At 37.2% G+C, this 24,555-nt stretch overlaps 1 protein-coding gene across 5 annotated transcripts in view; it reads right to left on the reverse strand.

Moving 5' to 3' along the window:
• ARHGAP12 (Rho GTPase activating protein 12) overlaps nt 1-24,555 on the reverse strand; it is a 67,737-nt gene that overhangs the window by 5,209 nt on the left and 37,973 nt on the right. For 3 of the 5 annotated variants that reach the window (XM_072328162.1, XM_072328161.1, XM_072328159.1), the window contains 9 exons: nt 19,135-19,260; nt 16,370-16,444; nt 14,033-14,094; nt 12,724-12,805; nt 5,899-6,003; nt 5,518-5,616; nt 3,768-3,876; nt 2,945-3,064; nt 56-154 (listed from right to left, as the gene is read on the reverse strand). In XM_072328162.1, coding sequence (XP_072184263.1) covers nt 56-154; nt 2,945-3,064; nt 3,768-3,876; nt 5,518-5,616; nt 5,899-6,003; nt 12,724-12,805; nt 14,033-14,094; nt 16,370-16,444; nt 19,135-19,260 — 877 coding nt within the window. The remainder of the gene's footprint in view (nt 1-55; nt 155-2,944; nt 3,065-3,767; nt 3,877-5,517; nt 5,617-5,898; nt 6,004-12,723; nt 12,806-14,032; nt 14,095-16,369; nt 16,445-19,134; nt 19,261-24,555) is intronic. The other 2 variants (XM_072328160.1, XM_072328163.1) reach the window with 1 other exon arrangement.

Consider the following 24,555-nt stretch of genomic DNA (forward strand, 5'->3'; position numbering starts at 1 on the left):
TGTAACAGCGTGATGAGCAAGAGGGATTTAAAGACAAACAAAAGATTCACCATACCATGTTCCTCAACATGCTCAATGCACAGCTTCACGAACTTTGGCACCGTGCTGTTTTCTCTTTGACACAAGCTGGTGAGATTGGAACCAAACACTTGATCTGGAACCAAGTAAAGAGACTGATTTACAGTGGAACAGGACTCGAGTGACAGAACTAGTTCAGGTTAAAACAAACCTCTACACAGAGCAAAAAGTACCGGATACAATTGTTGCATTATTAGAGTGAGAGTGGGGGAAAGTTCTGAAAAGAGTTCTCAACCTCTCCCAGAAAGAAAAAGTGTCTGCAGTTTCCCAAACATGAGTCTTTGAGGGAGGAACTTTTGGTACTGAAATCATTTCAATTCATCAGAAGAAAACTTGGAAGAATCATACCGCCATCACTGCTCTGAGAAATGCAATGGATTCAAATGTTCTGTTGTACCTCATCCCTCTTTGGAGTTCAAAATACATTTAACCATAATCTCATTTACAGAGAAAGGCTTCAGTATAGAGCTTCATTTCTAACACGTTTAAGTTCAGAAATGGCCACATAAGTGATAGAACATTACACAGAGCTCTGACTGCATGAGTGACTATGAATAGGCAACACGGCTTCAAGGTTGGAATTCAAATGTAAGTACTTATGGACAATGTCCATCTTTCAGATATTTTGCGTCTTGGCCTCCAAATGACACAAAAGGCAGCGGGAGTGTTCTCTATCAGCAAACAGAGCAAAAATGAAAATCAGCTTTGGCAGAGAACAAGTTCTTATAAAGTCTCAGTGTGTTTCACCAACATGTCAGTTCCTCTTGTTCAGATCAGATGTTAGCACTGAAACGCTCCCCAGACTCATATGGTTTCACCGTATGCCCAAATAACAGATGACATCCCAGGTTTGGATGCATGAGACTGAAACAGGGTCTTGAAATAGAGAAGCAAAGCTCACACTCAAAAGGAAGAAAGTTTTATTTTATCTTTTAAAGGCAGCATGTAAGTGACCATCTTTGCAGTATTTAATACATTTTACTTCAGAGCTCATGCAAGAGAGAAACTGCTCTTGCATTTGCACCATGCATAGCATCTAGCCCATTTGTCATGTTTAGTAACAACATCTGCATTTGAAAACTGCTTTGGGAAATCCAAACAGCACACCAAACCAATTATACAATAAGACAATTGGTATATAATCGTATTATTAGCTGTATGCATAAAGGCCAGTGCCCCAAATCATCTCATTCCTGCTGCTCCTACTCACACAGCCAGCTGTATAAGCAGAGTCAGTAGCAAAGGGTTGAAAAAGGTCACGCAGCAGAAAGGCAGAGTAGCAAGCAGCTGTAGCAGGTAGAACAACGCAGATTAGATAGGACAAGAAAATGCTGGTATGTAACACAATTGTTTGCTGCAACTGCTTCTGACTGTAACAATTTCCACATACAGGAGAACCAGATTCGTTTCTCCCACTTTAAAGTAGCTTTTGCAGTCCCGTTTTTCCATGTAACAAAGGTTCAGCACAGCTACTTCTCAATTTGATGCATGCTGTGTCAAGGCTGTTTTAAATTTTTTTTTTCATTTTTTCAACTCAAATTGCATTTGCCAAGTTTTCATTTGCTAAGCTTAGCAGCAGCCACAAAGTACACTGGGCTTCAGGTAGACTTCTGTATTTTTCACTCATACAGTAAATGTAAAACTGTACAGCACAGATCCAACTTTTAAAGTTCACATCATGCTTTTAAATGAAAACAAACTCTTTGTTCCTTAGTGTCTTTATTAAAAAATCCAGTCTCATCAGCATGCACGTGTACAGGTTAAACTTGGCTTAGCATTTACTGTTGCTCATGTCAGAAGTTATGCCATTGAGAATTCACATGAATTCTAAGCTGTAAAGCAGGGCAGAACATGGAAGTCTGGGAAAAATGCCTTCTTACTTCAGACAAAAAATTAACAACTTACAGTTAAATTATATTTGCAGATACACAAATAGATCAAATGCTACATGCAATAGAAGCACATCCGTTAAAGTATGCAGTTAGGCAAATCACAGTCAGATTTGGTCTGATATTTGCCTACCCATCTGCTATTTTGACCCTAGTAGAGCACCACCTACGAGTCCTGCTAAAGCATACAAACAAATAAATTAAGTTTTACAGAGAGTACCGGGAATCACCAAGAAGAAATTTACACAATCACATTAATTTAGACCTGTGCAAAAACTGTTCTCTTTCAGAGTTTCTACAAATGTAATAGACTGAAGTATATATTAAACTACCAACCATTTCGTAAGTTGGATTCAAGAATATCTGTAAAACTCATTTTTTGTGGAAAAAACAAAAAACAAAAAAACTCAAAAAAAAGGATACATTCAAAAAAAAGAAAAAGAAAGAGAAAAGAAGGGTTAGGGAAAAAGGATGTTGAGATTCCTTTACCCTCATCCTTTTTCTGCCTAAACATTCCATTTCTAATGAGATGGCACATACTTCTCTGGTTTTATCCAGACTAAAAACACCCCTGTGAAACATGAGCATGTGTTCAGCTCTGCAACAAAAGGACAACCGTCCTTTCCCTTGTTTGCACAAACGATTATTTGGCTATACAAATTCCCAGCTCACAGCAGCACACTGAATGGACTTTCTAGCTCAGAAGCGCTGCGAGTCCGTAGAGGCTCCTGGGCTCTCATTTTCCACTTCAGTTTTGCCAATAATGGGATGAACACAACATCCTTGACAAAGTTTAGGAGCTAACAGCACTGCTCAGAAGAACAACAAACAATCACCAGATTCACCATCCAAGACTTCTGTTAAGCAAGCTACATTCATGTTTTACTCTAAAACTAGACAACATGAACCCCATTTTACACATGAATTATCAAATTCGGTTTCTCAAATTATTTCCTTTGTTAAAAAGGTTCATTTACCCTTAATGTAGCCTTTTTCACGGACAGCTTGTAATGTAGGTCGTCGTGTGAGAAACTTCTTGAGCTTTGTTTTGGTCTTTTTCTGATCCGTGGCATCTATATTGCTAGGTACTTTCACCGCTGGAAATAAACACACATTTAGCATGAATATCCACAAAAACAACTCTTGTTTGTTTTATTTCTTTCTTTTTTTAACAGTGGTTCCTTGGAAGAGAAATTCGACAACAAATACAGAGCACAAAAATAAAAAGAAGTTAAACTATTCCAATTCACGCTGCATTCACATTATCCTTTTTGGATTTATTTTTAATTGCAGATAGCATCCATTTTTCAAACTGCCAAGAGACAACCCTGTCACCAGGTGCTGTCTGTGAAAATAACTAAACAGTAACTATAAATAAAACTAGAAATGAGCCAATCTAGGGTTAGCAACTTAGTGAAGCTCAAGTACAAGTTAACGGCAAAAATATTTACAGATACTGCTCCATGGACAGAAAAGTACAACTATCCAAATCAGTATTGATCAAGGACAAAGAGATTCCTATTCAAAATAATCTATGTCAGAGAAAATATGCAACTACTTCTACACAACTGAGAACAGACTATTTCTCTACTGCCTGTTTTCTCCTACATTTTAAGTATGATTAAGAAAACACAGATATAAGTAACCAGCACCAAGATGGAAAATGTCCTCTTGAATTCTTTGCTGTTTACACAAGTGAAGATGAGGTAATTACTTTTTTTTTTTTTTTTTTTTTTTTTTTTTTTTTTTTTTTTTTTTTTTGCATGCCTGAAATCAGTTATTGGAAAGTTTTCTACTCACAACGAAGTTTCTTGGAGTCTTTATTCTCCTTCTCTTTTTCTTTGTCTTGCTTTTCCAACCCAGGAGAATCTGGTACTTCATCTTCTAATGCTTCATCAGATTCTACTACCTGTTAGATTTAAGAAGATAGAGGTAAGTTTACCAATTCATAGAATACACCAAGAAATGCATTTCACACAGACTGCTCTACAATATACTTTCACTTAATTCTTTCCTCGATTCTAGATGCCAAAATTATTTTCAGAGATGATACCATTTCTGATGGCAGTAACCTGGAGAAGCATTTGGTCATAAGACCCAATACAGACAAAAACTTCATTACACCAACTTTTTTTTTCTTCCTCCCGAATTCAGTAGGCAAACATCAGCTACTTCATTCACATGATCTGCAACAGAAGCACCTGGCTGATAAAGTCAAAACCAATTTCTAGAACATTTATCCTGTTTCTAATCTTTCTAGTTTAAGTTTCCTGTGATAGAAACAGGCTGCCAGTTGGAGAATTTGACCTCTCTCAAAATATATACTGAATTCGATCCTACGGAATAACCATACCAAGGTGCAAAAGCCTTCTTCTGTGGGTTAATGTTCTTTCAGCATATTTGCAAAAAGAATAAGAAATCCACAGTTAAATGGAAATGCAAATCATGTTGTTGTGTGATGGCAGATGCTGAAGTCTAAGAAATTGTCTGCTGCCTCACACCTATTCTGCATTCCATCAGGGAATAAGAAGAAAGCTTCCTTTGGTCTCAATGCATAACATAATTCATTTGCACTTCAACTTGCATGGCAGACGCGGGTTTTCAACAACACACATTCCTTACTGGTTTTCAAAAGCTTCAGATAGACTTTTTACCATGTCAGCAGTCAGTATATTCAACCGTTCAATTAATGTCCCTGCCAAGGATCCCACTGCCACTGACATCATTTGAACAGGATTCTCTTCCTCAAAGCTTTGCAGGATTGTTACATTTCAGATCTCCTAGATTTGAATATCACCTAGAATTTAGGTTTGTAACATGGACCAAGTCTCATCCAACAACTTCAAAATCTGTTTGTGTAAAAATAGAGCAGATATCCTTCACAGATAGTCCTTCTATACAACATACTGACATAACAGCTTCCTGAGGGAGGAGAGGGACATGAATCTAAGCTGCAGCCTTCTTTTGGGCTTCACACCTGAGCAGGCCTCAGCCATCACAGGAAACACATTCACTACTACCATTACAACGGAGGGTTGTTTTTTTCTTTTTCAATTTTACATTTGCTTTAGATCTGGTAGATTTTTGTACCCAAAACTTTCAGTGTTTCAAATTATCAGGTGGTCTAAATAAGGTCTATTTTTCCCTGTGCAGTCTTAGGTCTCTTGGCTTTTGATTTACACTTTAATTTAGTCTGAAGGAAATAGCAATACCAGATGCTAAGGTAAGCATTCTTTTGTTGGTCGCCCTCCCTTTCACTCCCTCCTGTCAAAGCCCTTCAGCGCACTGAGACAGAACAAGTATTTGAGAGAAAAAAAGCAGCTCATTTCTGAGGAGATCAGTCCACACCTCACAGTTCTTAATGCAGTGGATCATCCCTCCTCCCTTGGCACAGTTTCATTTCATATCACTGGGAATCATCATATCCCCAGCCCATTCCCAAGAAAATGATGAAATGAGGATGTATACAAGCTACTTGGAGTAATTACATAAGTACTTCTGCTGAAAAGTACTACCTTGAAATCAGAGCCTTTGTGATTTAAATACATACCTGATTGTTGATGGTGTAGTTAAGGACTTTATACCATTCATTAATGAAGCTGTCATTATCAGACTGAATTAAGAGCTCAGTTCCCTGGCGGGTTTTTAGCTTTAAAGAAACAAAAACAGAAATCACCAGAATTGAGAAACATACTAAAACTCCAAAATCAAATTAAATCAGGTTAAACTTCTCTCTGGCACAACATTCAGATGATAAATAACTACTCTAAAATCAGTAAAAGCACAAAGTAAGTCATATTGAAAATATCGCCTACAAACATATTAAGAATGTACATTTCTTACAGTAATGCAAAAAACTGAACTACATTTAGAGATAATTTCTGAAGTTGCTCGAATGCCTGAAGTTTTGCACTTCAGTAAAATAATTTACCTCAATAACATTCTTTTTGCTGGATTTGTCCTTTGAAGCCCAGTCAATCAATGCCCCTTTGAGATCCACTGTAAATTCTGGCTTGGACTGATTGACACCAAACTTCTGGAAAAAAAAAAGGAACAATGATGAACTTCAAAAAATAAAAATAAAAATAAAAATAAAAATAAAAATAAAGAAAACTTCCAAGATACATAGACTTGCAATCCCTAAGTGTAACACGCCATCACTTGCTTCACAGCCTACACAATATGAAGCAATCACAGTATCCTGCCGCAAATATGCTAATGTAATACCAAGAAAACTGAAACAAACCAAAAGCACCAAAAGCTCTTTATTCATGCTTATTACGAACTGCTCAGCCTAAAGACTTTAAAATTCCAGTCTTTTAAATGCTGATCAGATTTCAGACTTGTTCCTTTTGAAAGTGTTAGAAGTCTCTACAGAATTTGATCATAGCTTCATTCTTGTTGAAAGTCTCAAGCACCTTCAGTTTTACATTCTCAGAAAAGATTTTCTTTTTAAATGTTCCCAGTGATGCCTTCCACACTAAATCTATGCAGTATTTTCCTTTAGCTGTCCTTCAGTATGTTTCCTTTAGCATACCCTAGTAAGTAAACAGAAATCAAACTCACTGTTTAGCTTCTAAAAAAACAAGTAACCAAAGTGATAATGAAGCATTTAACCTATAATCAACCCTTCAATCAATCTGGAGGAACACAGCATGAGTAAGAGCTATTTCTACTTCCTACTTTTACTGTTATGCTGGGTATAACAAAGCACTTCTACCGGGGTCACAGTCTACATCCCATAGCTTTAAAATATAATTTCTCAAGGAAGACAATTTGCAAACAAATAGCTCTAACCGTTAGTAAATTTTGTTTGTTTGTTTTTAATGTACAGAGAAAGCACTAAGCCAATTGGCTGCAGAACTGATGTACATCTGGGGACAGTGCAGCATCCAATCCATCACTAGGGTTCTTTTCTAGTTATTAAACAATAATAATTTAAATATATATATATCGTGCTCATGTGACAACTCAGTCTGACCCAAGCCTCAGGACAGCCTCCTTGCTGCAAACATCATCATAAGGCTTCCAGTCTGTACCACAACAACCACACCTGAGGTGAGAAAACACAGTTCAGGAAACAGAACTAATCTGCTGCTTCTGATTAAATTCACAGCAAGGATGTTAATTAATGCTAACTGTGTTTTAGAAAGGCTGTTTACAGCTAGAAAATCTTCCTGCCTGAAGTGCAATTAAACAATGATCAGAATGAGACAACCTAACCTGTGAAATATCATAATGAAAGAATACTTCCAGTGTACACAATGCCAACTAACATCTGAAAAAAAAAAAAAAAAAAAAAAAAAAAAAACCTCCTGCTTTCTATCTTTATTCTCAGATTTGCCATCTAAGGATGTTTCTTAATAGCTTTTGGTAGAGGCCCAATTCAGAAATGGAGTTCACAACAACCTTGGTGCATGTCAGAAAACACTTCTTTTTTGCCACTGGGAAGAGCATGAGAGTAGAGCTGAAGACCTCTGCAAGATGAGGGATCTGTTACCAATGCCTTCCCCACGATGCTGAGCAGCAAAGTAGATGACCTGCAGCACATCAGTTAACAACAGCCACTGCTGTTTAGACCACAAGGAGTGGCTCCCTGCTGCCCTCTGGTATGCCCCCATTTGCAGAACTCCAGGTGGCAGCTCCTGCTGCTACCTCAAACAACACTGTACTTTATCCATTTATTTTATTTTATTCAGCCTGACAACCTTCATCATGTCTGAGAAACACAGGACAGTCCCCCCCCAAAAAGAAGAAAAAGAGCCAGATATTGCTAATACTGGGGGGGAACAGCAAAGCAAGCACTCTAAGTCTCTCCGCAAGGCACCTCTGATAAACCAACATATCACAGACTTGTTACAAACTTAGAATTTCCTTAAAGAAATAAGTAACCTTCAGCCTCTCCTACGAGCTTCCCTGCCTCAGTTCTTTTCTCTTCCTGCCTGTGGGGAGGTGAGAGGCCAGCCACGATTTTCCTCCTTAGAAGCTTCCAGGAGAATATCCTGTGCAAGGCTGCCGAGATGCTCAGCTTACAAGGGTTAGCTAGAGGCAACTGAATCCTCCTTTTCTTGAGGGCAATACTAAGAAAAGTTGTCCTTTTAGCATCTGCTTCCGCCTAGACAAAGTCTGCTTCCTAAAAACAGAGCACATTGCTCGGCCAGCGCTGGCCAAGGTACATTCAGCCCTTACTCCCAATTCTGTCTGCAGTTCTCTTTTCCACTGTCAGGGAAGTTGCAGAGAGCAGAAATGAAAGAGGAAGAGGGAAGAGGTCTAGAACATGGTGCTGAGAAATGCTTTAACATAATAAGTTGTCCTAGAGTCTCTTCGGACAGATTTTTCTAGGAAAAAGTAGTCATGGGATGTGCGTACACATTTTCAAGGCATTTTGCAATTCTCCCTTTTTGGAAAGTGTAACAACTGTTGTTTTTTTTTCCATTCAGACACAGATGCTGAGTTGGATGAGGACTGACTGCCTTGAAGACATCAGAATCGCTTTTCCCTGTTTTCAGGAGTTGTTTCCACATCATGGGAGCCCATGTAGGACAAACTGCACAGTCTGTAGTGGGATATATTTCAGGGTTTGTTTTGGAAACTGAACTGGCCATAATGTATAGGAAAGCACTGGGAAACACAAATGACATCTGCCCATCTAATAATTCTGTTCTCAATCAGTTTCATAGAACATTCTAATTCCATGCCTTCTAAAGAAAACAGTACCAAGACACAGTACCAAGATGCTTCCTTGGGACTGGTAACAGAACTTCAGAACTTACAGCTTGGACAAGAAAAAGAAAAACATGAAGACTATTTTTTACCACAGCAGAATTACAGAGCTTTTCTGAAATCTACCTAGGAGTATTTACATTTCAAACACTTCTCATTATTATCAGCTGAGCCCTGTATACTCAGCTGTGCAATACTGATGAGCTATGGCAATGTACACACAGCGCTCTTGTACACTGCAAGGAGTGGTATGACACAGTAAACAGAGCTTGCCCACATGAACTGTGAAGAGCACTTATTTCCTTGATCTTTCAGTGGGAAGTTTACTCACTTCTGGTTTACCACCAGCACACCCAACAGTGAGGAAATGCAGCTATTACATAAGGTTGACAAACAAATCCTTTAAGCAATTACTATTTGCTGTGGTTGTTTTTCTTTTTGAAGCCCCATCACTAATATCCGTCAGTAGCTCTTACTTCTTATTCACAAGAGAGAAAAGCTTTCAACACACTGAAAAGATCTGAAAGAGAGATGAGTGAAATCCACTATTTTCCTTATAGAAAATAGCAATTTAAAGAATATAACTGCACAAAAATTATGTGCCTTCCACACACACAGGTTCATTGGACAGAAACAGAAAAAGCTGCATCATTTTTAGCACAAGCTTAATTGAAAAACGCCTAAAGTTACTGCCTCCTTACCAATAATAATAATAATAATAGAGCCATGGTAAGCAAAAAGGTCTAACATCTCCAAGAATCTTAACTGAATCCAAAACATTTAGCACTCTCTGCACTCTGCAGGGAACACAGGAGAGATAGCAACATACAGTGAGTGCCATGTTATAGTCCTCAAAAAGCCAAGGAAGTGATATATTGCTTTGAATGTTATATTATATACACTATGATTCAGATAGGTTTGCTTCTCTTCCTTTTTTGTCTGTTGCAGCTGCTGATGTGAGGTCTTCATTTCTGGCATGATTTATTTAACTTTTTCCTTCTCTGGTATTTGTAGAGCACATATACTGTTTATGCGCACTGTTGCCTTCTATACTGTCTCCATATGAAACAATATTATTTCTTTTCTTTACTGTAAAAGCTTTAGTTGGATTCTGGTTAAATTATTAATCAGCACTAAGACATTAAAAACTGCTTAAATAGCCAGTCAAGCCTGTTTCTTTCTTCTAACAAGAGTCTTGACTAATTTCTTCTCTCCCACCATGAAACTACCACATTAGCTACCAACATTTTATTGGTTTTCAATAAAGAGCATGTCCCAGCTTGGCAGCTACACTTCAAAATATGACTAATACAGATGCTCAGATTACACATAAGGAGTCCTACAGCTTTCTGTCAGCTTTCTGTATGTAGTATATAGACAGAACACCACTGAGCTCTTTTTTTTTTTTTTTTTTAATGCATAACATTTACATTTTCATTTCAGGTATAGCCGAAATTAACCCATATCATGTACATCATTGTATCAAAGGCACCACAGGAGCCTTTAAAACAGTCTATTAGTTCTGTTAAAAAAAATTAGTCACAGTGCTTGTTAAAAAGAAAACAAAACATGACCGTATCGTGCTGTTTATTAGTTAAGCCACCAGTGGTTCAAACATTAGGCAAATTTGGGATTATAATTCTGGTGCTGATGAACCAGATGATCTTTGAACTTTGTTCCATTGAAACAACTACAGCATTACTGAAATATACTTTTGTTAATTTGTATCTTAAAAAAAAAAAAAAAAGAAAAAACTTTGAAAAATAGCAAACAGGATACATAAGGTGTTATTTGAAGTGAGAGAACTTAACAAACCTTGGGAAAGTTTAAATTTACTGTCAAGATTAGAGGCAAATAGCCTTACAGTGACAAGAGGCATGCAACAAGAACACATACACTGATAGCTGAAACTTGGGCAGAGTTTACATAGGTGACAGCAGGTCGACGACTGAGAGCATTTTTCCAAGAAGAAAGCAGCGAGAGCAAGAGCTCAGGGATTGAGCCCCCCTGGCAAAACGACTTGATGAGAAAAAGGAAGAAAAGTGATGAAGTCACAAAACAGTGCACAAAAAATGATATGGTTACATCAATTACTAGGCTGCGGCTAAACAAACATCCTTCTGTTAAGATGAAGAGGTGAAGAGGAAACGTTATTCTTCTCTCATGTCACATAGACTTGACTTTACTCAATTATAACACTGATAAAGATCAAAGCTTCTGACAAATGACGTGGAATTTTTAATATCCCCCCCCAAAATCTTGTGCGCAAAGATAAAAAAAAGCACGTGTTAAGTAAAGCCAAATGCAAACCTGCACACAGCTGATGTTCTCAACTTAATTATAAGAACAAATACCAAGAAATTAAAGTTGTGTGTATTGTCAGGTATTTAAGTTCCACACAGAAATAATCTCTTACTATATATAGTGACCACAATACTTTTGCTGCACTTAAGTTACCAAAAGAATTGGAAGCTTTTTTTTTTCTTCCACTAAATGACCATTTGAAAGGTGTAACACAGCTAACACTGCTCTCCCCAACCAAGCAGAATTATGTGACTTTTCTTTTTGTTTTTTTAACAGATCACAGTCTGGTATGCATCTATTTATAACTGTATCATACAACAATCAGGAACAGTGACATAATGAACACAGTTAAAATTAATGTGCTGAGCTTTTATTTTGTTTTTTTTCCCGTCAATTGTTAAATTGGAGTATTAAAAAGCTTTTAGAATTAAAAAATAATAGTATTCTTTGTTCACAGAGGCCAAATATCAAACCTCATCCCTGAACGGCTGCGAATTTTCCAGTTCATGAAGTAGGATGATGAAAATGAACTTGACTGGACAGGGACTGAAGGGCATGAAGGAAGACAGGAAAGCAAGTTTTAAAGCTTTCCAAATCCTAGCACTTCCTGCGTTGGAACTCACCTTTTAAGATTCTCCGATATCTCTTCAACATGTTTTGTTACTGATGGTAATGTATGAAAAAGTAGTTTATACGCTTATTTTTTATCATTTCTCTCAAATAATAATTCTCACTTGAATAATACTAACTATATTTACCCAGTATTCAACATTTACAGGTGGGAAAGTCAGTACATTTCAGGTGTACGTGTTTCTGTTCATTTTTCTGTGCTTGACCCTCTGATGTACATCATACCCCCTCTCTCCCCCCACACTGAGTACGGGCAGATCTCCTTAGGTTACAAAATCCACTTTCTACAACAAACAATGCAGTCCACCTTATCTCATGCTTCTAATTCTTATTCTTTTTTCCTTCCCTACTATTTTCCATCTGTTTGACCACCTTGTCCAACTTCATCATTTCCATTCTCTGCTATCCCCAGTGCAAGTTTACCCACTTTCCTGCGACCATCCCTACTACAGCAACAAAATGGCAGAACAAAACTAAATCAGAGCTTTGAAAAAGAATGGTCAATATCAATTCGCTGCCCAAAAAGAACTGCAGCAGCAGAAAGTAAGTCAAGTAGAAAGACCAGCAATGTACAGCAGCGTAGCTTACATCAGTAAGATGAAATTTTGTTGGGTAAGATGCAATTTTATTGCTATCAGCGTGACAACATTCTGGAATAACCAACACCGTATCTGACCACTCCTAAGCTACTGTAGGAAATCTACTTTTACTTCTGATATCAGACTTCCAAAGTAAGTAAGTAAGCCATAGGTAATGAACCGTTTTTATTCAGATTCATGTAGGAATTTAGCAGGATTATAGCCAATTTAACTATAATGTTATTAAACTAGAAATTGTATCAAAATTGAAGAATCATTGTCATCGTCTTCAGTGTGAAATCTTTGTTTCAAAACAGATGCAAATATTTATCATGCATTATGTGGATATAAAACATAAGTTTCTAAGCCATCACTAAACAGTTAGACAACAATAAAATTTATTTATTTTTTAATTGTGCATATATATTGGTATTTAAGACCAGAAAACAACAGGGCTGTAATTTGTTGTGCTTTATGATATTAACACTTAAAAGAAGGCAAGGCCTTGTTCCAGAGCTTACCCAGCCAGTTCCACTTCCTTGGGTTTTAGTGAACAGCAGTGATGAACCTTGTAATACCGCCCAGGATGACATCCAATTCTTTCTGTAAATATTTGTAAACAAAACATAATAAATTGACTTTAAAAGCAGATATTAAAGCTGTCTATCACTGTTGCCCAGCTGACCTGCATGTTAATATACTTAACCATATATATAGTCATTAGTGCCATCAGTAAGTCTTAATTGCTTGCATATTTGCAGAAGTGAACATATGTTAATTGTCCCAGCCTGACTATCAAAATCTAAATCAAACAAACCTAATTAGTAGTGGGAGCAGTTCACCAGAAGGAATGCCATACAATTATAATTTCAAAAGGGCTAATCTGGAATGCTCAGCCTACTGTGTACTAAGGAGATTACGCCAAAGCACTGCATAATTCTGAAATTGACTGATCACATCTTACTGGGATGCAAGTGTCCCACTTTAATGCAATAAGCTCATTTGTGCCAGCAACAAAATATTTGTTACACATCCAAAAAAACAAAAAACAAACAAACAAAAAAAAACCAGAGAAGGAACAAATCAGTTCTTCAGCTGTCTGACAATTTTTGTGTTTGAATATCTGCCCTGAGGTTAAAAGTAAAATAAAACAGAAAGTTTTACAAGCTCTAACAATCCATTCCCACTGCCTAAACGTTAATTATTATTGAGCAGCTCTCAAAGTGACAGGAGGGTCACGTTGCATCCTTCTGATAAAGCAGGCCAATAATCCAGATCAATGATTCCAAACAGATTAGACCTAAGTGATGAGAGTATAGTGCACCAGCAGCAGCTTGTATGAGCCACCATCTACCTCTTCCTACCAGGTTCTTAGGAGCAGCTCTGGGGAACCAAGTTGGAGAACAAATCTGCTGCCCACATGCACTGGACTAGGTCAGAGTGTCTCTGGAAGATCAGCTCTGTGCTAACAATTTAATCCTTAAAAGATAATGCTTCATGCGTTAGAAATTTGGGAATGTTGATATGGACATATACAATACTAGACCTAAGAAAATAAAAAAATTAAAGGTAAAAAAAAGTAAACCTAAATTAAATATGAGGAAAAGCCATGTTTAGTACTATTTGGTACTGACTCTGCAAACACTCAAATTAGGTTAGACAGTATTAGCCCATTTTACATTAGGATTTATAAAGCAGGTACCTGCCTGTGAAACTAAGAAAGGAAACTAAAAATAAGGCCATTCACCACATGCAGGTAGATTAACACTGATATATATGAAATATCTTCCCAATAATATGTAAACATATTTCTAAAAGTTCAAGACCTACCGAACTTTCTTTCCATTTTCTGTTATTTTTGTCACATTCAATAGTCCGTACTTCTCTTGACCCTGCATGATGGAATAAGACAAATTAAAAAGAAAATTTGCTTTTATTGCCATGATATCAATCAATTCAATCCCCTCAAATAATCAGTATCTGGCAACAAGCCATCTCTGCCAGTGTTGTAATGTAAGAAATGGCTTTAAGTATATTTAAACATGCAGCAACAGTAAAACCAAGATTTTTCCTGGGAAAACATTGCAGTATACCAAGTGCCATTGAGAAGGTATAAGGTTTTCCTTCTTTAGGGCCTACGTTTTTTTAAAGAAAATCTTAACACTTTTGCGATACGATACAGTGGAAATTTTAAACAAGGATATATTGATTCCTATAACAGTAATTTTATGTTGGTGTCTTTTACTACAGAGGGACAAACAAACAGCCTGAATTCATTGACAGAATTCCTCCAACTCAAGTAAATGTATATTTTAAATAAATCATGCCTGAAATGCATAAGACTATTAATATAGTAATTTTCAAAACAGATCAGCAAAACATTCAGTGTCCTATTTTTTCCTAACCCCAAGTAAAAGATTAAATTTTTAATCTACTTAATTATGCACTGTCAATGAAAATCATTTATATTTGTATGCCACTGCATAAAATTGGAGATCAAGCAGTGAAAGGCAGAAAAAGAACAACACTGAACAAGAGGGCGTGTTTAAGTTACAAAGGGGTGAATATTTCTAGTTTCTGTGCAAGAATAAGAAAATAAGGCATGTTTAAAAACAAAAATAGTGCAGGATTAAAAGGGAATTGTCAATTTGTTCTATTCTCAAAATGAATGAACAAATTCTACCATCTCCAGTCACTCCAGCTTTGTCCCACCAGTTCCTGTGTTTTTCTTAATTCCTTTCTGTTACAGCTCTTAACAATTCCCAAATTAAGAAGTAATCCATTAGTTGGAATAATCAGCTAGGGAAAAGATCTAAATTAGCTTTATCACAACACAAATGTCCTCAGTTTTAGATCCAATGAGAATAGAAGATATTTAGAGGAGAATGTTAGAGAGAATATCTCAAATTAAAGCAGACCGCAGAATAATCACAGGACACGGTAAAGAACAGGGAAACGTGACTCTGACATCGTCTTTATCAGAGACACAGACCTGTATTTCATGAATCTTACGCGTTTTTATCTGCATGTTTCATGCAGTCCACATTAAACACTAGAGATGTGCTTTCAAAGATAGCATTTATCTGGTGATTCACATGTTGTTTTGGTCCATTAGTAATTACTTGTCTTAATCTAATATCTCTAGTGAGTCAGAGTGTTTCCCCGAGCCAGTGAAAATACACATTATTTTCCAAAAATAGGATTTCACTGACCGAGTAATCCATGATCTCTTCCTCAAATATTCTGTGGTATAAAAAAATGGCACATGGAACCAGGAGGAATGTTCCAAAACAGAACAACTTGGAAAGCATATCACCGTGTCTTACTCAACAGCAACACTAGAGGGTACTAATGAGAAAATTATGGTAATATTTAAGCGGGGGGAAGAGAAGTCTAAATAAAAACCCAAAAATGCAACTTTTTTTTTGGTAATATTAAGTTCCGGAGACAGCTAAAGAGAACAGACTTTTTTTCCCTATTGTTTAAAACCAGTAGCAAGTTCTGCTACAAAATCTAATATTTCGAGATCAAACAAATGTTCACATTTAAAACTTCAACTAAGGCAAAAAAACAAACAAAAACAAAACAAAAAAACCCCACAAATCTGCTTAGCATTCATAACAAGTGTTTAGCAAGTTGAAGTTTCCCTCCTGTTAGCTATTCTGTGAAAACAAAAAGACAAGGCTTGTTTATATAAGGCTCTGATGATTACTCCATCTTTTTAAGGAGATGAAAACACAAGTGAAAAATAGAGACATCACATCATACAAGCTACTAGTGAGTAATGATGATGATACTTTCTGTGCCCTCTGTTGTTTACTGCTGCTTGTAACCTTCCAGGTTGCTAGGCGGGAAGGCATGACTTGGAGGAGAAAGTCAATGCTACATAATCTGACACAATTAAGCTAAACATACTCACTGTGGAATAATCCACTCTCACAAAGCTGTTTTTAAATCAAACATCTTTCTTTTTTTCTTTTTTTTCCTTTTTTTTTTTTTTTTTTTTTTTTTTAAGCACAGTTGGATGCAATACATTCCCTTTATAGTGTCTTCAGTTTTATCCCATTATTATTCCTCAATAACAAGCAAGTCGACTGACAATTACCATCTAATGACAAATAGCACATTTCTACAACATGTATTTATTTAAACAGTTTCCATACTGACTGTGGCTTGATGCTTTGGTGAAGAAGGAGAGGACTCATTTTCAGGAAAACTGGCCTTAGAAGAACTTGACGATTCCTATGGAATTTAAACAATTGGTACAAGTTATTCTTTCTCACTTTTTTTATTTTTTCCAATTGAAAAATAAAACCATTTTTTACCCCCTAAAGGCACACTTTCCAACATCCCCCCTCTCACAAAAATAGGGTTTTTCGAGCATTCATGATATTCTGAAATACTTGCATTATAAACCTGCTTAACTAAACAGTGTTCTTACAATACTTACGGTCCAACAAAACCAGATTATTAAACATGTATCCATTTGGGGGGAAAAAAAAAAGTTAATACATTCTTTATCAGCTCAAAGCAAAGCTTTCACCCATTTAAGGAGCAGATTCATTTGTATGACTGCAATAACATTATGTATTACAAACATGCTACATGGCACCATATGAAAAACAAAATCTGAAGAACAGACTATGCTCCTGTGTGAACAATGAATTTAAGACCAGCACAATGAATTGTTACACATACAGAAAAGCATGTACCAGCTCTATTAACTTTTGTGAGTCATGACAGTTAATTTCCTTATCGCAAAGGACCAAAACTTTCTAGAGATTCACATTCTTCTTCTAAACCAGACATTAATGATGGATCAAAAGAAAACTGCCACATATCTGAAAACCAGAAAAAATGCTGGAACCAAAAAAAGTATGTGTGTTTCCCCTGAAGTACTGAAAATCTGGTAAAGAATTCAAATAGAAGAAAAACAGCATTTGCTCTCTCTTAGTTCCTGTGTGTTCCTCCCACTCCCCTTTTAATTCCCTTGATAGTTCTCCCAAATTCTGTGCTTCCATTTGAACTGAAGTGTTTGTTTTTTCCCCTGCACACCTGCATATTAAAATCCATTTAGTACATCTGCCTACAGAAGTGTCTCTTTGACTCTACCACTATCTCTTTGACTGATGTACTGAGAAACAATAGCATTCCTAAGGACAAAGTGTTCCACATTTTCAGATGTTCACAGGACAAAAAACACTGAAATTTGGGAAAACAATGGGAGAACATTAAAAAAAGTAGCTTCCCTTGGTGCCAGCTAAAAAGCTAATTTGGGGTTGATGAAACCACCCATCTAAAAGCCAGTTGCTATCTTTATACTTATTTCATTGCATAGTTCTCATATACTAAGCAGCTCTGGAAGAAGACAACCAGTACACATGGACATTAACTAACCCTTTATCACACGCTGCCTCTAAGCAGTACATGTAACAGCGTGTCTACCACTGGTAATAAAATGGGTGCTCTAAACAAATGAATGGTCTCTCTGTCCTTCCACAAAACACTCATGGTACATTTTTAATTGCACTTCAAATGAAGTTTCATACAGTCACCTTATCAGTAACAAACACCTGGTGCCTGAATATTCTAAATCTGTTAGAACTACAGTAACTTTAAGTCACTGACTTTACAGAAATGGTTTATGCACAATTTCTCTTGGTTACTACACTAGATATTTGTACAGTTGTACATTTGCTTCACCGGACTTAAGGTCTTGGTACTTGACTATTGGATCCTGAAGTAAACAGCTCCATTTTCATTACTACTACTGTGTTTTGTCCACTTGTCTTTGACATGTGCAATTACACACGCCCACTTACAGGTCATTCTCTGTACTCCCAAAAATACACTAATGTCATTTAATTTCTCCATGTATCTTTACAAATAGGAAGCTTGCAAGCCGGTTTGCTTGCATCTTATTCTCAGTAGTCTGTGCTAACACTTCAGTATTAAGATGCATTTCTGTTTCCATGAATCTTGGGTCTGACTGCTGTGAAGTTACAGAAGTCAGCAAGTCATTCATTACCCGTACAACACCAATTTCAGTTCCTCTCTGCTTACATCAGCATCATACACTGGCTGAATGGCACAGAAATCAGAAAGAGACAGGCAGAGGAAGAACAACGGAGAGGCTCTGTCCCCATGTTTGCTCAAACAGCATCTGTTAGTTGATAGTCCCAAACAGACTACCAAGAACATGCCACAAAGAATGCACAGAAAACAGCTTCTGTTATTACTGACTCAGCTCTGTTCTGACTAAGCTCCCAGCTCAGCTCTGGAGGCGAATCAAAACCAAGCACAACTGTGCTCTGCCCTTTAGCAACATTACAACCCTACTGTAATCAAGCACAACTTTTCCTCTTTGCGTATTACAAAGGAGATTAGCAGAACTGTCATTAAAGGGATTACCTCACTACATAACACAACTATTTGTATCTTTACTATTTTTAGTTTAGCAAGCACAAGTTTTATTTCAACTCTGTGAATACCGCAGCTACTCAACTGCCATGTTTAAAGCACATTCATGCTTAGTGTCTCCTACAACTAAAGTATTCAGTCATGAAATATCAGTATACCTTACATGGGAACCTTGCCCACATTCACAATTCTTGAATTTAAAACTTAACTACTTTCCACAGCCTGAATTGAGTTACAGGAAATTCCCAGTTATAAGTAAAATGACTGTAAAAATCAAACTCTGAATTAATGCTAGTTAAGATATCTCAAGGCTAACAAGAATAAGGCTACCACTGACAAAGAAACAACAGTAAAATTATCAAACAGTCCTTGGGTTCCCTGAATGTTATCAAACAGTGATACAACACAACATAAAAACAAGATTTCAGAAATTCATACAGGGCAGTTTCTTTTCAATACATCACAAATTGAAAACAGTTCATATTGTAGCATGCTGATTAACTTGCTCCTACCTTATCGTTGGTGTCCAACACAATTGTGCTGTGCCTCCATTTTGTTAAAACTATTGGTTCCTGTAGCCTCCTGTCCAGACTCCTACTCTTTATTATATCTCTTTGCTGCTGTGGTGAAGCATTATACTAAAGAAAAGAAAAATCAAACTATAAGTAGGATCTAATTCACACAAAAGAAGGGCTGCATCTTTACAGTACAAACTTTCTGATTCCTTAATCTTCAAAACCATCCTGTATACTGTAGTCCTCTCAACTGACAGATGTTTGATTTCCTGGACAAAAGCTTACTGCAACCAACTGCCATATCAAGAACTAGTACGGCACTAGGATAAACATATGATTTAAACATTCAAGTCTTTATATTGCACTGACAGTAAAAAACACCTGTCATGACGTAAGATGAGGATAACCCTGTTATTCTACAGTAAGCCATGCAGATTAAGAGTGTTTAACTGAATATAATTCTATTTGGCCTCAAGATTTCATATACTTAAGAGAGTAGATACTAAGAGGTGAGGACTTCTCAGAAAAGCTGCACCAACTACTGTTAAGGGAATTTGTTATTGTGCAACATATCTAAGAGCAGAAAACAAGTGTTTAGCAGGAAATTATTTTAAGACTTGGCAGAGCATTCAGAGAAAGGAAGACAAAAGATCTATGTTATGATAAACCCAACTCAACAGCATCCAGAGATGAACAGGTTGAGAAAAAACGAAGGCCAAGAGAAAGACCTTAAATTTCGATTCAGCTTTGCAGCACTCATATAAGTAGAAGAGCCATTTAAAATCATCACCAACTGAGCAGTATAAAGAACTATAAAAATATTTCAAGCGAAGTTTAACACTGAAAGTACAAACAAGAAAAGACTAAATAAGATTTGTTTGCTTTTTACAAAGTCAGTGACAATCTTATTCTTTCTATTCAGTGTTAGAAGTCTGAAACCTATTCACAGAAACAGAAAAATAGGTGTAATTGTAACAGATTAGAATTCACCAACTAAAATGTAGCACAGGAAAGCCAAATACTCATTTTACTGAAAAAAAGGCAAAAACTATCCTTGACACCACACTGAATTCTACAGTTTGCTACTGATTTACTACTATCAAGTCAGAGCCTGGGGTCTTCAAAGATGGTAACACATACTGACAAAATACAGCAAAATTAAAGTTCAATAACATAAATGCTAAATTCAAGGTAAATAACATAAATTTAGTGCCAAAATAACCAACACTACTACCACAGCGACAGAAATTGAGATAGAAGCTTTGTATCCTGAAAGGAATAGAGTTCATGCTCCAATAAGTCAAGAGATACTAAGAAGCATTTAAATTATTTCAACATGCATTGAAGTGTTAAAGTACTCCAAATTGAATAAACATTGTAACACAGAGAAGAAAATTCAGTACATCATGTACAAACAGAGGTGTGCTGGTCAGCACTGTCGAGATTCACATCTAAGAATGCACTGATCTCATACTGGTTTCAGCACATTTACATCCATAGAATCATAGAATCACAAGGTTGGAAAGGACCTACAAGATCATCTAGTCCAACCATCATCCTTTTACCATACCTACAGAAAACCACTAAACCAGATCTCCTAGCTCTCTATCCAGAAGCTTCTTGAACACTGCCAGGGATGGAGACACCACCACCTCCCTGGGCATACATCAAATGCTACCTTACAGTGCTGAGGTGGAAGTAACTTTCAGTTTGTTCCCATGTTAAATCAAAGATGAACCACCAATCATGCTGCAATAAATCTTAATGCCAGCTTACTTTCTTGTAATACAAGTATCCATTCAGACACTCCTACAAGTCAAATTGTGTCAGCAGTATAACCAATATGTAGCAAAATTGCCCACGTTACAACCAAAATCTAAGCAAGTTTCAGTGACACTATGCCTAAACAGCAGAAGGCTGACACAGACATCATTCCTCACAATAGTTCTAAAGCACTGAAATGAACAGTTCAAATGTTTTTGCTGTGAAGCAAACCATTTATTTAATACACACACATATATATACATATACTTCTGTGACACTAATGAATATTATTTATGGAAACCTTTCAAGCTGAGTATTTTGAAGAACTCAAGTTATAACCACAGTCCAAGACAGACTTTGAAGTATGTTGAATTTAAGTCTATCTTAAGAGCTACAATATAGTCACAGCCTATTTACAGGTGATCTACTTTTAAGAAGTGCCTTTGATACCATCACAAACCATTGGGAGTCTGTTTACCTAGCAGGTAACTCCATCCCAAAGAAAAAAAGGGCCTGTAAGGCAAGGCTGACACTCCAGTTTTACAAAACATACTGCACAAGAAAGCAACAGTAAATAGAGCTAACAAAGTACTGATAATGTTACAGGAATGCTGTGCCGCACGTCTTAGCAGCTTCAGTACTTTGTGCTGGTGATACAACCGGTGTTAATAAACTGACAAGTCTTTAAAAAGAACATTTGACATCTTTCTCCCATTTTCTCACAACACAGGTGTCAAATAAACCATTGTTACTCAGGTGTTCATGGTATATTTTCCTCTCTGTGAACAGCAGAATAAACTGCTAGAAGAAAGAAGTGAAAGCTAAGTATTTCTGGGCTTAAGATGAGCTTCTATTTCTAAAATAAAGGGAGTGATTCGTGATTTCCAAAAAGAATTACAGGGAGACACAGGTACTGCTTTGGACTCTGGATTCTCCAGGTGAACTACAATGGATAGATGCCACTAGTTAGAGAGAAGCAGCTAGGGTGCCAGTGATGCAGTCAGATTCCTCCTTCACATCTTCAGTGTCATCTTGAAGACTAAGGTTAGGTTGAGGGCCATACAGAAATAATCCTATGACACCCCATGCCTTAGCATCACACCTTAACAAGATGCTATCATTTTCTTAATTCTGAAACTTTTAATAATGCAGCAGAGGATTCCAAATATGCAAACTACTGCTCCTTGAAAAATGTCCCCAGAACTCCAGCTTGTCCCACTAAGTTACCCCCTCTCTAACACTCCCAGTTTGCTCCTCATTTCACTGCCAGTTCCTCTTATCAGCAAGTGAGGACATCAGCAAACTGTTCATATTTCTACTGCATACGCCATGTAACCCTGACTTCTTGTTACACCAGCTCTTGGTACAGGGTGAGGACACTGCCGATTTAGGTAACACAGGGTTATTTTTTCATTGCTGAAGTCATTCAGTGCTGTCTCTAGCTACTCGAATGCTTTCTTTGCATCACTGTAAATTTTTCTAACCCTCTCAGCTGGCTGAATAATATATATTTAACTTTAAACTGATAACGCGGCATGGCTCAAGGCTCTGTCCTAGCCTAATTTTGGCTGAAACAAATGCAACACCTCCGAGCTATTTGTAGCAGTTGTCCTCATTCTTAGGGAGATGACACAGATCTGTCAGCTTCAAGACAGAGAACAAAGATTCCTCTTTGTTTGCACTAATAACAGACAAGGAATTGGGCGGATAAAGGGAGAAGAGGGTGGGAAGCAGCTGACAGTGAAACTCGGTAAAGACCCAATGTTAAAAGCAGGTCAGAGATTAAAATGGGATATTCTGATATCTCATTATCCTTTAGCACTTTATTAACACCACCATATTATTTGCAGTCTTCCCAATAAATAGTCTGAAATTGATTTTTTCTTTGAACAAAGCTTCAAAAAGAAATAAAAAAAAAAGAGGGGGGGTGGGTTTCCAATTCCAATGCTGCAACTGTGCTTGGCTTTGAAGAAACTTTTCAGCTCTGTGACTGAGCTAACATCAATGCAAATGTTTTGCTATTTCTTATGAACTAAATAAAATGCTTTTCTTACTTTACAGAAATAGAAATAAAGCATTTCTTAGCTGCCTTTCAAGGACCTCACCCTGCCCCTTCCTTCCTCTCCCTGAAGGCTCCTCATGCTCCATCTGTACAGCAGCAGTTTGAAGCACTGGCTGCACTGAAGGAACAATGGCTGTGCAGGACAGAAGACAGCTCCACTTGGAGCTGAAGCGGTTGAAAACCCCACTGGACCCACTCTACTGAGTTGACTGCCCTGGAAGCTCTTTGCTTCACCTTCTACCCTGCTGTGCTGTTTATTTTTTTGATATGTTTATTTAAATAATCAGCAAGAACAGGCAACTGAATGTAGCAGAATCCACAGGAGGAAAGACAGAGTCTTCTGGAAGATGTATTAAAAGTTCTGAGTCAAGACTAGTATCCAATTCAAATAATTATTCAGCTGTCAGTGAATCCAGGGCAGAAGACAGGAAAGGTCTGGGGTATGCATCAGCTGAGTGTGGCAGGGGAAGGACAGTCCCTTCTCCATTAGGGAAGGGTGGTGGGCATGGAACAGGCTGACAAGGGCTGTGCGCACGGCCCTCTGTGCTGGTGTTCAAGGAGTGTTTGGACACTGCTCACAGACAATGGGTTTGATTTGTAGGTAACTTTAACGTAGTATGGAGCCAGGAGTTGGATCTGATGATCCTTGCTGGGTCCCTTCCAACTCATGCTACTCTATGGTCCTGTGTTCTTCTGCTCCACTACAAGAAGTTGGGTCACACTCATCATGAGCATTAATAGAATTTTTCCGCAGTTGTCAAAGCCACTCCATCCAGATGTTATTTTAGCCAGAGGCATTCAGCTATTCCTAGATGTTACATAAATGTGTATGTGACTGGAGGGCTTTTTATAAGACTGTCTGAAGTAATTTGTATTGTAACTCACCCTCCTCCCCTAACACCATCAGATACTTGTTTTTATATACACATACAATACTGAAGTGCTACTCCAGAGCACATTCACATTTACAGCCAATGCTACAAAAGCAAAATTTTTAACCTTACAATACTATCCCAGTACTGTATCCTAAAGCCTCTTGGTTTTAGTTCTCATAATGTGCAGATTACCAAGAATAACCTAAAATAAAAAGCATTATCTTTTTTTCTTTCCTGGTTTAACATCACCACATGACCACACTATTCCATATATTTAATTTGCAATTAAATTTGGATGGCAACACGGGAACTAAATTATTTAAACAAGAGTGGCAGTGCTGAATTCTTTCTATGGTCCTTTCTCTATGCATTCATGAGAGTTTTCAACAGAGATCATTTTTCTTCAAAGCCATTCTGCAGTCTATGCCATGTTTCCAGTTCATTTGTCCCAAAGCACTTTTGGAACCCGCCTCAGCAAGCTTTTCGGGAGACTGAACTTCAATCATGCCTCAAGTACTCACATCTTTGTAGCGTTTTTACTGACTGTTCATCAAATACAGTTATACAGACTAGCTAAATATTTTGCTGAAATGTTTAATATATTACGCACCATTTAAAGCTGAAGGTAGGAATTTCTATCAATACATAGGACTGCAAATTGAGAACTAAATTGCTTATTTACTTCTGCTAATCATATATTTGCTGCCACTCAACATT

This window comes from Excalfactoria chinensis, chromosome 2, assembly GCF_039878825.1.
Source record: "Excalfactoria chinensis isolate bCotChi1 chromosome 2, bCotChi1.hap2, whole genome shotgun sequence".
Lineage (NCBI taxonomy): Eukaryota > Metazoa > Chordata > Aves > Galliformes > Phasianidae > Excalfactoria > Excalfactoria chinensis.